General features: G+C 36.8%; 1 protein-coding gene across 1 annotated transcript in view; it reads left to right on the top strand.

The window, feature by feature from the left end:
- Positions 1–11,955, top strand: part of LOC129216138 (iroquois-class homeodomain protein IRX-6-like) — a 98,203-nt gene extending 86,248 nt beyond the window's left edge. The window contains exons 4-5 of the mRNA XM_054850295.1: positions 1,931–2,295; positions 9,050–11,955. Of these exons, the coding sequence (XP_054706270.1) occupies positions 1,931–2,295; positions 9,050–9,798 (1,114 nt within the window). The 3' untranslated portion in view covers positions 9,799–11,955. The remainder of the gene's footprint in view (positions 1–1,930; positions 2,296–9,049) is intronic.
- Positions 11,956–12,593: the final 638 nt, after the last annotated feature.

Here is a 12,593-nt window from a genome sequence, read left to right as displayed (position 1 = left end):
TATTGTCCGAGACAAATCCATTCAAATTTTCTCGTCAACGTCATAATAAATGCTGGCATCGACCACCCAGATGCTTTGAAAAAGTTGAAATTCTAACTGTTTGGGTGTGAGTCATGGGCGGAGCGCGGCCTTCGATTGCATGACCACAAACCTCAGTTCCCTTTCATTAAGGAGGGAGGCAATTGCACCAGTAATTGTAGCTCTCGAATGACCGTCTCCACCGACATGTAAATATTAATAGCAAATTGAGCAATTCGGCACGATCGTTACTTTTATCTTTTCACACAGCTTTGTTCACTTCTGTTTAGATTGTTATTATTCAAAATCGATGTGGCTTTGTATAACGAGAGCAAAATCCGTTGATGACATTGATTGTGACCGCGTCATTTTGAGTAATTTTTCATATCCAGCGCATCATGCATTCATTTGGGTTAATTTGCAGCACTAAGCATGCTATTGCACTTAGCGAAAGAGCAATGCTTTTGGTTAATGGTTTTGCAAAATCGTTCTGCAAAGACGGAAGTGTTTGTTAATGATGTATTCAGAAGATTTTTTTTTTTTTTTTTGAGTTTAACCTCTCTATTTAGCTTTTTAGCTTTTCGTATGTAGGCATTAAACTTTTAATTTCTTACTGATGGAGTTGAAAAAAAAAAAACAAAAAACTACGAATTCTCATTTTTCAAAAGTTTGCACTTTGTAAGTTTTATGCTCATACAACTTTGAAGTAATTTAGTTTCAAGTCAAATGGGGAAAATTATATCGAATTGTAATCGTTTGCTAGATAGAGTTTAGAATTCTGATAGCATTAAGAAGATGTTCCTTTTTGACTTAATTAATGGATCAACTATCCATTCATCGAGGACGGATGTTGTTTTAAAAGATCATACATTAAGTAAAAAAATTAATCGAAATTCATTACAAATAAAGCATAAATGTAAATTGTTTAATTAGTATATTTCTCTATTCACATGTTTTCGGAGATTCACGTGATGATTGATACGGATAAGTTCTCCTTTTTAGAGGTATTCAAGTTTTGTATCTAAATTCAAGATGAACACATTTAACAACACAATCAATTATAGTGCGAATTAGATTAAGCTGAATTTTTAAAAATAATTCATATCTGTGTTGAGAAATTCAAAAGGATTCTTAGTTAGGGAATTTTTCAAACTATAATGAGGATAATTATTGATTTTAACCACTCATATCCCTTTTAGGAATCTTTCACGTGATTGAAGATATAGGATGTACGACAAAATGTTCCAAAGCTAGTATTTGTCCATCAAAATGTTATACTGTAATCCATTCAATGTGTATGTACTTCGCTTCAATAAATTGTGCTTACGCAGACGCACAATGAGTGAGTTCTGGGAGAGTGAAGCATTTTTTTCTCGTAGTTTTTTGTTCAGTTTTAATCATGTATTTATTTTCTTTGCTTGATTTATGGCACATATTATACATTTAAAAAATTTATTCTTAATTTTATAAGAATTATAATTAACGCAAAAAGGTTCTTCAAGTAGATAAATAGTGGACATAAGATGCATATGATTTATCTGATCTAACTTTAATCTGTTGCCATCACTAGCGCAGTCAGAAATATTTTCGGGGGGGGGGATAAAAAAAAGCCTTCTGAAGGTTTTTTTTGGGGGGGATCAAAAATACCCTCTGGGTTTTTTTTTTAATCAAAGAGCCCTTTCATGTGCATTAACTACTGTATTAGAATTTGCATTTATGTTAAAACCAATGGCTCTGGGGGATATTTTCACCCCCAACCCCCTTATCTGCTTCACTGGTTGCCTTAAACATGCATGCATTTATTTTAAAGCCTTTTGCAAACTTTGAAGAAATTGCCACTTCACGTTCCTTATTTTAATGTATGATCAAAAATTAATACTTCCATGTTGCTAATTCATTATCTTCATTTCAGGTATGGTGTCGACTTAAACGGTGCAAGGCGGAAGAACGCGACGCGCGAAACGACGAGTACACTAAAGGCGTGGCTCAACGAACACCGCAAGAACCCCTACCCAACGAAAGGGGAGAAGATCATGTTGGCGATCATCACAAAAATGACTCTGACGCAGGTCTCGACATGGTTTGCGAACGCTCGGAGGAGGCTGAAGAAAGAGAACAAGATGACGTGGTCGCCGAGGAACAGGTGCGAAGACGATGACCTCGATGACCGGGAGGACGGAGAGCAGAGGATCAAAGAATCCGACAGCAAGAGGTCGGAGAAGGATGGGGACGTGGAGAGGCGGAGAGATGAACATCATCATAACAGGCAGAGTACAGGTATGGTGGCTGATCAGAAATTCTAGAACTCCTTTAGTTGTTGATTCGTCTCAAGCAAAATTTCTGGCAATTTGTGGTGGTAGTTGGAAAATGTTAACTTCTGAAAGTGCTATATAAATTAAATTTGAAAAATTAAGCAGTTTTGGTAAACGGTTACTACGTACGTAAATTCGCTAACTAAAATTAACGTCTACATTGATTAAGCAGGTAGAATTAATGTGAATGAAGAATCGGTCAATGGTTACCAACGAATAGCTGACCTTATTGAAAGGCTGTTATCGTTATAGTGGTTATAGTAAGGAATACCATGCAAAAAGCTGTTGCGATTTTTACAATATCGTATTAGTCTAGAAATCTTTGAAACAATACCTTTATCATAAAATTTTGCATGAACTGTTGATTAATTTTGTTTGAACTAACACATGTGACACATGTAATACGATGTTCAAAAAAAATTTGACGATTGGTCACTGCCTTAGTTTAGAGAAAATTAGGTGAGAGTTCTTACAAAACTTATGCTTAAAGCCATTTTTATAGAATCTAGACCTAATACAATAGAGTAAAAGTGACAACCGCTTTTAGTGTGCAACTCTTACTGCAACTACCATAATAAATAACTGCCTTTTCAATGCTTTGAGTGTTGCTCTGATCAGTATGAAGTAACCCTTAAATATTTGTTAGCTTATATGAAATTTCATGCGAGTAATCGAAAACTGGGAACACTGTGCTTCTGACAAATTTCGTCGAAAATTCGGCCGTGCCATCTAATGCAAGCTCTAACAGCCGCCGGAAAACGGATTCTTAGCAATCAAGTCAAATTAATCTTGCAGCATCTCCAGAATGACCAAGTCAACCTCCTTCCCTTTTTCCTGAGGATAATTCCGGATGCGGATCATAAAGGAGCGGACAAAGATGGAGACACGGATCCCCGTGGGAGGATGAGGAGGAGAAGGGAGGGAACCTCTTCCGTCACGTGACCCTTCCCCCATTCGGAGCGAGGGGGGAGGGGATGTCCCTCAGAGCACCGATTGGTTGCGGTGTGGAGACAGTCGCCAGGGTGAAATGGATTCCCCAAAGGCACGGTGCATAGGATTAAAGCGTGAGCTATTTGAATGCACTGCCGAAGGGATTAGAACAACCTTTCCCACCCACCGTCAACCCTAAAGACTATTGACTTTATTGAATAGTCAGTTCTCTCTCTCTCTCTCTCTCGTCTCTTCTTCCAGAGTATTCGTGAGAGTAGGAAACGCTCCGTTGTTATAATTTTTAAAAGCAGAGGTGGTATTGGAAGGATGAGGGGGAGGGGGGGGGGATCTTTAGATCGGGAAATCCACCAAATGGCGAAATTGTTTGCTTTTCAAAAGGAGCATAGAATCTAATAAAACGAAGGACTAAATATTCGCGCAGGAGAATGGCGAATTAAGGCGGAAAATTTCGCAGAGCTTTGCTGTGTTTTAAGTATTTGAAAACTGATCCTGAATGCATTTTAAAGTTGGGGAAGGGAAATCTCTTCGTTCATAAATTCCATGCAACTGTTTTCCCTTCGTAATTATGAAAATGTAATTCACTTTATTAAGTCATTGTGCGGTCAAAGCGGTAGAAAATGAAGAGCAGGACTTAATTCTGAACTGATCAGAAATAATGGCTTATTAAGATTTAACCCAATTTCATATATGTGGTCATAGAAGAATTTAGAAACACCATCGTCGCACTGGAATTAAAACTAAGGATACGCTTAGGCAAAAGTTTTATTTTACAGCCGAAAATTCCCTTTTCTATCAAATAGTTATTAAAACGTGAACTTTATAGCATTTAGTAAAGAAGTATGCATCCAGGATAATGAAACAATATCTTTTCATATGAATTTTTGGTAATGAGAGGTTGACGTTGGAGTAAAAAGTAAAATTGTTGTCGTTTGTTGTACTCTGTAGTTGTTGACTGTAGTTGTGTCAAATGCATTGAAATTGTTTAAATACATAAGTCCTAAATTGAAAATATTAAACTCGAAATTTAAAATTGCATGTTTTTATAGTGAAATTTTTTTATAAAACTTAGTAATGGTTTAGAATAGTCATCATCTTCATATACACTGAACATTAAAGACTTATTGCAAAGAGATTAAAAGATTTTTCATTGATATATTATCTATTACTAAAGACAATCATATTCTATCTGTCAAATGTCACCTTCAGTGGATACAATGATAGTGCAATTAAAGTCATAAATAATGTACTTTGAAGCGAGCTAATAAATCAACTTTTTTCAACTAAGCAATGTGAGGTAAGTTAATGATTGGAAGAAACAATACTATTGTACATATTTGCGTGCTAGAAAAAAGAAAAAAAACCTGCATATTTTCAGACAAAACTTAGTTGTTGTAAGGTTTTTTTTCCTGCAGAAGCTCTAAGACTGAGTTTTTTTCATCATCCCCTAGTAGAACAATAAAAAGATGTGTTTTTCTTGGAGGCAATATAACAAATAGTAAAAAGATAAAGCCTCTCTTCATAACCTAATAAAACTGCTTTTGGGACAAAACCATCAAACGTTATCAGACAAGTCGTTTTTGAGACTTTAGTGATGTTTTTGTGTAGGATGCCTTTGACGTAAGTGTTGTTTATCACAGGGCTTCTTTCACAGATCCGTTATTAAGGATAAAATAGTCAACTTCGAGAAAGGTCCAGTGATTTTTATATTTCCTGCTTGACTCGTTTAATGGCAAGATTTTATAACGAATTCAGTACTGAAAGATGGAAAACCGTAAATTTAAGAATATAGCGAATTTGACGCGCTTTAAACCTAAAAATTGCACTTAGACCTAACACTTTGGGCTCAATGCATCGCTGAACTTTATTATTAAAACCTGCACCCGATGCAGGGCTTTTACGATTTTATAGCAAGAATTTTATTAGGTCATTGTCGAATTCATGTACTATTTCGAGTCTTCAAAGGATATTTTTCACGGAAGATTTCATTAGCAGGAAGTCTTTTAAGGTTGACTTAAAATTCGTTTTAAAGATGTGTTCTTTTTATGTTGTATTATCTTTTTTGAAGTGGGGCAACTTAGGTGTTATTTCCCCGTTCTGCTGGCGGCGCGCAGCTAATGTGAGAGCTATAAAGCATTTTGTTCAACAACTGTTCTTCAGGCTAACTCGTTATCTGTCACAAGTTTACGATGGTAAAAGGTTGAATCACTGAATGGATTTCCTCACTAAAACCTGTCTGGATATTTCTAAGCCCTAAAAAAGATATGAAGTTTCCTTAGTTGGATTTATGTTTGGAAAAGTAAGCGAATGAAATGTCTTAAAAAACAATAAGTTCTCATATGAATGGGTACTATAAGTTTAAACTACATTTTACAATAAATAGTTTTGTTCTTAAAAAATATCATCCAGAATAATTTTATCCTTAACCACTAAAAATAATTCAGTTCACTTAAATTGAACAGCAGTAAATTTCTAAACACTATTCATATATTACACAACCTACCGAAATCTCGACAACAGAATATATTTTTCCACTGCAGTTTTCATATGAATAGGTACTATAGGTTAAAACTACATTTGACAACAAATAGTTTTGTCCTTGAAAAATGTCACCCTGAATTATTGTATTTTTAACTCCTAAAAATTATTAAGTTCACTAAAATAAAATTCATTTCACAAGTATCTGCCGTAAAAATATTTTTAAAATTTGCAGTGAAATAACGATACAGCTGCTGCGTAACTTCAGCAGCAAATCTCGAAACACCCTTCATATTATACAACCTATCGAAACCTCGACAACAGAATATATTCTTCTACTGCTGCACCAGTTAATAGCATAACACACAAACAAGCTTCTTTTGCATCAAAAATGTTATTAACACATTAAACAAGAATAATCATTCAAAACTTAATTAATCGATTTTCATTGTTAAGCAGTGCTTGATATTCTAAATCAGGCTTCATATCTAAACTGTTCTCATTAAAAGTGACAAGCCCTTGAAAGTTAACTAATTGACATTGACTGACCTCATTTGAAGAAAACTTACACCTAGTTTGAGTTGTAAGCGTTATGAATTGTGATGATAATTTGACAGAGTTTGTATTCACTTGAACTTCAAACTGCTGATGTTTATTGAAATTAATTCAAGCAATACTGATGCTTAAATCAAACACTTATGGTTTTTTTTCCGGAGAAGTTTGATGTATAACTGAATTTTGAAGACTGTGCTGTTAAATTATAGTACCCGTTCCTAAGTTGCTTGCTGAATGATCTGGAATGGAAAAATTACGAACACTCGATAGGCACTCGAATTAAATTTTATAAGTTAGTCAAAACTGATAGGTAAACAAAAGTGATATCGGAAAAAGGAAGACATAATATACGGTGGCCCTTCGTCCCTATTTTCGAACACATGCTCCATATTTTTAGAGGTCTTTTAACCAGAAATGTTCAAAATCTGATAATATAGCCCAATTATACAAATAAATAAATGAAATGAAACAAATCGATATGTGAATAAGAAAAACTAGTTACAGGGGAGCCGCCCCCTAACCACCTTACTTCTTTTAATCCCCCACTTTTTTGGTGCACCAGACGCCTATGCTCGCACTATATTATTTGCCGCCCTTTCCTAGATAGATTTGAAGTAAAATGTATTATTCATTTACATTTCTAAAAAAAAACACACACATATACAAATTTTTGAGAAAAAAAATCATGTTTAAGTTTGACTTCTTCACAAAACTGTCAAAAATCAAATGTCAGTGTTTTTTAATTGGATTTATCAACTGAAAAGATAAAAATGGTGACGAGGGAGGGGGGGGACGAGAGAGAAAGAGAGTCATATGAAGATAAAAATGAAACAGTTTACGGCATTCAAATTTTAGGTAAACTATGAAATAATTATGATCCAATGAAATATATTCGATTCGAAAAATTCGTTTCTGTTTATCCCCCCCTCCCCCCTCTTTATGATCCATTTGCATAACTGACCAACACTGAGCTGCTGTATACACAGTCCGGCACTGGTGACGAGTGTTATACCACGAAACTTCCTAAACCACAAATGACTATTACACGGATGGCTAGGCGCTTTAGCCCTCGAGAGGGGGATCGAGATTCGAGTCTAGCAGATGGGTGACCACGGAGCGTGACCACTTGCCTTCCCTGGCAGGACGAAACGAATGGTTGAAAGCAGTGGTGAAGTTGGTTATGATTACTTTTGACGCGGATGGACTTGAAAACGTGCAAAGCAGAAATCGAAAATATAAGAGAGAAATTTGAACATTGTTGAAAGAAATGTTTTTACCTTAGGAAATGTGAACTTATGGCCATGAGTTGCTTTGTTTTCTATAATTTATTAACATAAGTACGCAGATTCTGTTTTAGCCATATATTTCTTATTTTTTCTATTTTTACCTTTGAAGCCCATTTATATCTATTTATTCAAAAATGTAAATTATATATTTTCGTATGAAATTCGTGTCTAAAGTTTCAATTAAACATCAAGGAGAAAATTATAGAACATAAGCTAAAAATGCATTGAGTTAATGATTTCTGTAGTTGGGACAAACCTAACCCAGCATTGTGCAGGTTATGCAGATCCTAACCACAGCATTGCCACGCTGCGAGGTTAGGTTTGCTCCAACGATAGGTGAACGAAAGTTAAGATGAGCGAGTGCAATTATTTGATTCAACTTAAGAAATTCGGTGTAATTCATGATGCTTTCGCTAGCTGACTTGCCGTTTTCCAAGTGCATAGATTGTAAAGCAGGGCGCCGATACTACTCTTGGTAAATTTCTCTTGAAGGAAACTATCACATACTGTTGTATTAAGTGTTTTTCTCCGCAATAATAAGTAAAAAATAATTCTATTTTTAAATCTTGAAAATGTTGTCAGATTGAAATGTTTGTATTTTGCTTGGGGAATATCAGCTATGGAAAATGAAATTACTTGCACGAAGGACCAGATTAACACTTAGACACTTCACAAGAGTGCGCCATAATTTTTTCCGGACATAATAAACCTTTAAATTTTTGTTAATTTGCGTGTTCTAACATGTGCTGTTAAAAGACAGTTTTTATAAACGAAATTTCCACATTTTAAGAAACTTAACGCAAAAGAAATAGTGAAATTATGTTTTTGCACCTAGAAGCGATTTTCTTTTTCTAAATTTCGAATTATTAATCCTGTAATTTATTTTTAAGCTAAAATTTCACATAAATTGCCTAGTAAAAGAAGATATCTAGAAATTGCGCTTTAAATCAATAATGATATACACCCTCGAAAACTAATTTCTAGGTACGCCCCTGGCGTGTTCAATGCCTGCATAATCATCAAGTATGAGATGTATATTGCCGTGGGCAGACAAAAATGGCAGTATCTGTCGGAATGAGTTTTCGTTTGAAGAAACGCGTTTTGGATTCAATAGGAATTAGACGTTTTCTCCGCCGTTTTTTGAAACGCAAACCGATTAAGCAAGTTTATACAATAACACCAACGTACAATAGACAACAAAAGTGCAAAAAACGCAAAATGAAAAGTTTGAGGATGCTGTCCTTTACTTGCTCATGGCAATATAATGTTATATTTTAGTGCTATGTTGCCCCAAAAGGCAATAAAATGTAGTCCGACCTTTTGTAACGAGCAAATTAGCAACATCTTTTTCGTGCAACATGCGACAAAAACTATTCCGAGCTTATTTTTTGCTTTACTTTACAATAAATTGTGTACATGTTCCGCACAAACTAAAATTTTTCTTCCCATCAGGTTCCGATGACGGCAAGATGGACTTCGTGGACGTCGACGACGACTGCAAGTCATGTGCCTCCACAAGCACCGACGGCCACGTGATCACGAACAGCTCCGACAAGGAGAACTGCCACCTCCTCAAAACCCAAAGGGTTCCGAGCCCCATCTCGGACGCCTCCCTCGGATCCGAAGATTCGTCTGAGGAGCCGCCCTCGACGGAGCTTCCTTCCCAACCGCCCCCGCAACAGCCGCCCCAGCAGAACAAGCCCCGGATCTGGTCCATCGTGGACACGGCGACCTCGACCCAGGGCCCCAGCAGCTCGGGGCCCCCCGGTCTCCTCGCCCCCGGTGCTTCCTCGCGATTGAGCCCGCTCCAGAGGGCGGCCTACCTGAGCGGGCCCTACCCCAAGCCCGGTTCGTGGTACGCCGGCACGCTCGGCAACATCGTGACCAGCGTGGGGGGCACGTTTCCCCTCTCGGCGGTCTACTCGTGCCCCCCCTCGGCGGAGTCCTCGGCGGTTTCGTCCCTGAACAGGCTAAGGACAGCTGCGGCCGCCTTCCCCGCCGGGGACCTCCACAAGGGGGGCGGGTCGCCGCCCCCCTCCGTCTTCAACCTGACGAGGTCGCCCGGTAGCGGCGGCGAACCACCGCCGCATTCGCGATCGAGCTCCGCGGCGGGCTCGGCGGCGGCGATCGCAGCGATGGCCAGCAGTGCAGCCAGCAGTGTTCTAAACAGCGCGCCCAGTCAAGGAAGGGTGATCTCCTAATGGGATCTCACGAACTGATCTTGAACTTTTTTTCATCAGTGATTGAACTTTGTCGATACAAAATGATTAAGACTTTCAACTGTTGCGCAGTGAGTAAACACTTGACATCCAAAAGACAAAAACAATTATAATGCAGCATCAGTTTTACCCTAGCTACGTCTATTTTCGATAATCGTGTCAAGAAAACATTTTTTTCCTTTAGAAGTTAAGGTTTCAATTATTTATTATATTTGATTTTTGTTCGTTCGTATCATTTGTGAGGTTTGACTATTAGTTGCGGCAGTGAGAAACTGAGAGATACAAGTGGACTTTATTACGTTTTGAGAAAAACGTGGGATCAAATCATAAATCGACTATAATTGAAAAAAAAAAAAAAAAAGAGAAAGAAATAGAAAATCTAAAACGTACTGTATAGTATCACCTACCAGAGCTCCTATTCCAATTTCTTGTCATGAAGCAGCTGAGAGTTTCTTCTAAGGTTGTTATCTCTAAACTTGAAAATTTGACACTTATGCTCCTTTGCTTCTCATTGCTTCAGTTGAGGCAGTGGGAAGCAAAGGAATGTAAGTGCAAAAATTAAAAATTTGGAGAAAACCAGTAGAAATGGTAGGAGAACCTCTCCTTTGTTTTAAGGCAAGAGATGTTAAGATTAGCTCTGGAAGATGCTGTATAACAGCGTGATTTAGAATAGAAACATATTTCAATGAAAGCCTACTAAGAATCTGAACTTTAAATGCGTTTTACTCGATGCTCTATGAAGTGCACTTACATCTCTTTCCTTCTCACTGCCCTATTGATCAGGTCAGCGTTATATGGAACCTTTTCCTTTAAAATTCATACAATATTTTCAACTCTCTTATTTAAGTTTAAAGCAAGTCATGTATTTCATCTGTAGATACTGAAACTCACAATAATAATAATAATAATAAAACATGAGAAATTTATATCTGGTGTGACCGTATTTAAATTTTACTGAAACCTTAAACAGAATATTATTCCTTTTGGATGTCATGTCCTTTACTCTTGTTGTTTCAAGTGACTCGAAAGCAAAACTTTTCAGTGAAATCAAATAACGTTCCTCACATCAGTGTATTATAAACTACTATACATAAATTGCACCGGCATGCAATAAAAATGTATCTCTAAAACGATTTTCAAAAGCAATTCTGCAATTGACCAGTCGACGCTAGGAGAAGAAAACAAAGTGCACAAATTTTAATACTGAACTGAAGTTGAAACTTTCTCTGCTTTAGCTGAAAAAAATTCCGTTGAACTTTGATTGAAAACTTTACTGAATATATCTATTAAAATGAAATTGAAACTACTAATCTGCTTTAATACGACATTTAAGCGCCATTTCACAGTATTTTGTCCAAATGTAGAGTCCGCAACGTGACACTTTTTTGCCTTAGCTATTTAAATTACAGTATAATCAGAACTTTTTTTTAGTCTCTGTGTTGGTAGGGCTATCTCAAAATTAAATGATGCACTAATCAAACAGTAAACTAAATAGTTTTGGCAAAAAAAGTGTCATGTTGTTGACTCTTGATTCACATAAAATACTGTGAAATGGCCCTTAAATAAATAAACCACAGCAACTTTCACGTCTATACGCATATTTTCCAATTACTTTTCATCTGAAACTTGAGCCATAGATTTAAATCATAGACAAGTTTTACTCACGGTTTAGCTACATTCAGCGTTTTCATTCAACACCCAACGGAATTTCGTGATTTATACAACATTTTTCATACCCATACCCAGTGAAAAAAAGTGCACGGACTCAACGACTCCCTAGCAAAGAGAGAGTTACCCGACTCACAAAAGCCAAATGTTTTTCCTAAAAAAAAAACTTCGTTCATTATCAGTGTGACTTTTATAAACCAAAGCATGTACATAGTCGACATAAAATAGATAAATATATGTGTACAAATGTTGTTTGAGAGCCTGCTGTTTCGTTGCGAGGGCAGCAGGGGCTGAAGTTTAATTTATTTCCCGGTCGCGGAAGTTCGAGGACGGTGAGCTAACAAGCAATGAGAGATTTATCTTTGATGGAAGTTGACAAACTTTCCTCCGCTTCCTCTTCTCCGGAGTTGCCATCTCCTTGTTGTCAATGATGAACTCTGTTTATGTATCAATAAAATGAAAAAGTGTTTCCTTAATGTCTTTGACTTTTTTCAATTGTTTTGGCACATTTCAGCACGGGGTACATCAAACATAGGGCAGGGGTGGTTACAAAGGGAAGGTCATGGGGGTCATGATCAGTGGCGTAGGTCATACCCTTTTCACTCCATGAAGCAACAAAATATGTGTATGAACACACATGCAAGGGCCTATAATTGGGCTTTTCGGTCTTTATTTTTGAAAAATTTCATACCCCCCCCCCTCGCTGCGTCACCGGTCATTAAAAAACTGCTCGAGTTTCTTACATATTCAACATTATCTTACAATCAACTCAGTATAAACCATCAATATTGCCAGAATTTGTGACCCTGTGGGGCTAATTTTACCCAATTAGATGTCATTATTCTACGTCATTCGAATTCAGTCACTAAATGGTTAGCAATATTTTGCTATGATATATCTTTGCATGTACTTTTTATCTTTTTATTAACGCGAGTTCTAATACTAAACCGAAATCTAAAAAACTACAACTACGTGCAACGTATTTAATCAATAAGATACTAAAATAGTAATGATAGAATACGACCTCATTTAAAAAACAATTATATGTCAAGCATAGGAAGAAAGCATAAAACTTTGTTTCGTAAAATATTCACGCACAGAATGAATAA

The sequence above is a fragment of the Uloborus diversus genome, chromosome 2 (assembly GCF_026930045.1).
Source record: "Uloborus diversus isolate 005 chromosome 2, Udiv.v.3.1, whole genome shotgun sequence".
Lineage (NCBI taxonomy): Eukaryota > Metazoa > Arthropoda > Arachnida > Araneae > Uloboridae > Uloborus > Uloborus diversus.
The sequence above is the reverse complement of the archived record's forward strand: the minus strand, read 5'-3'. Positions and strand labels throughout refer to the sequence as shown.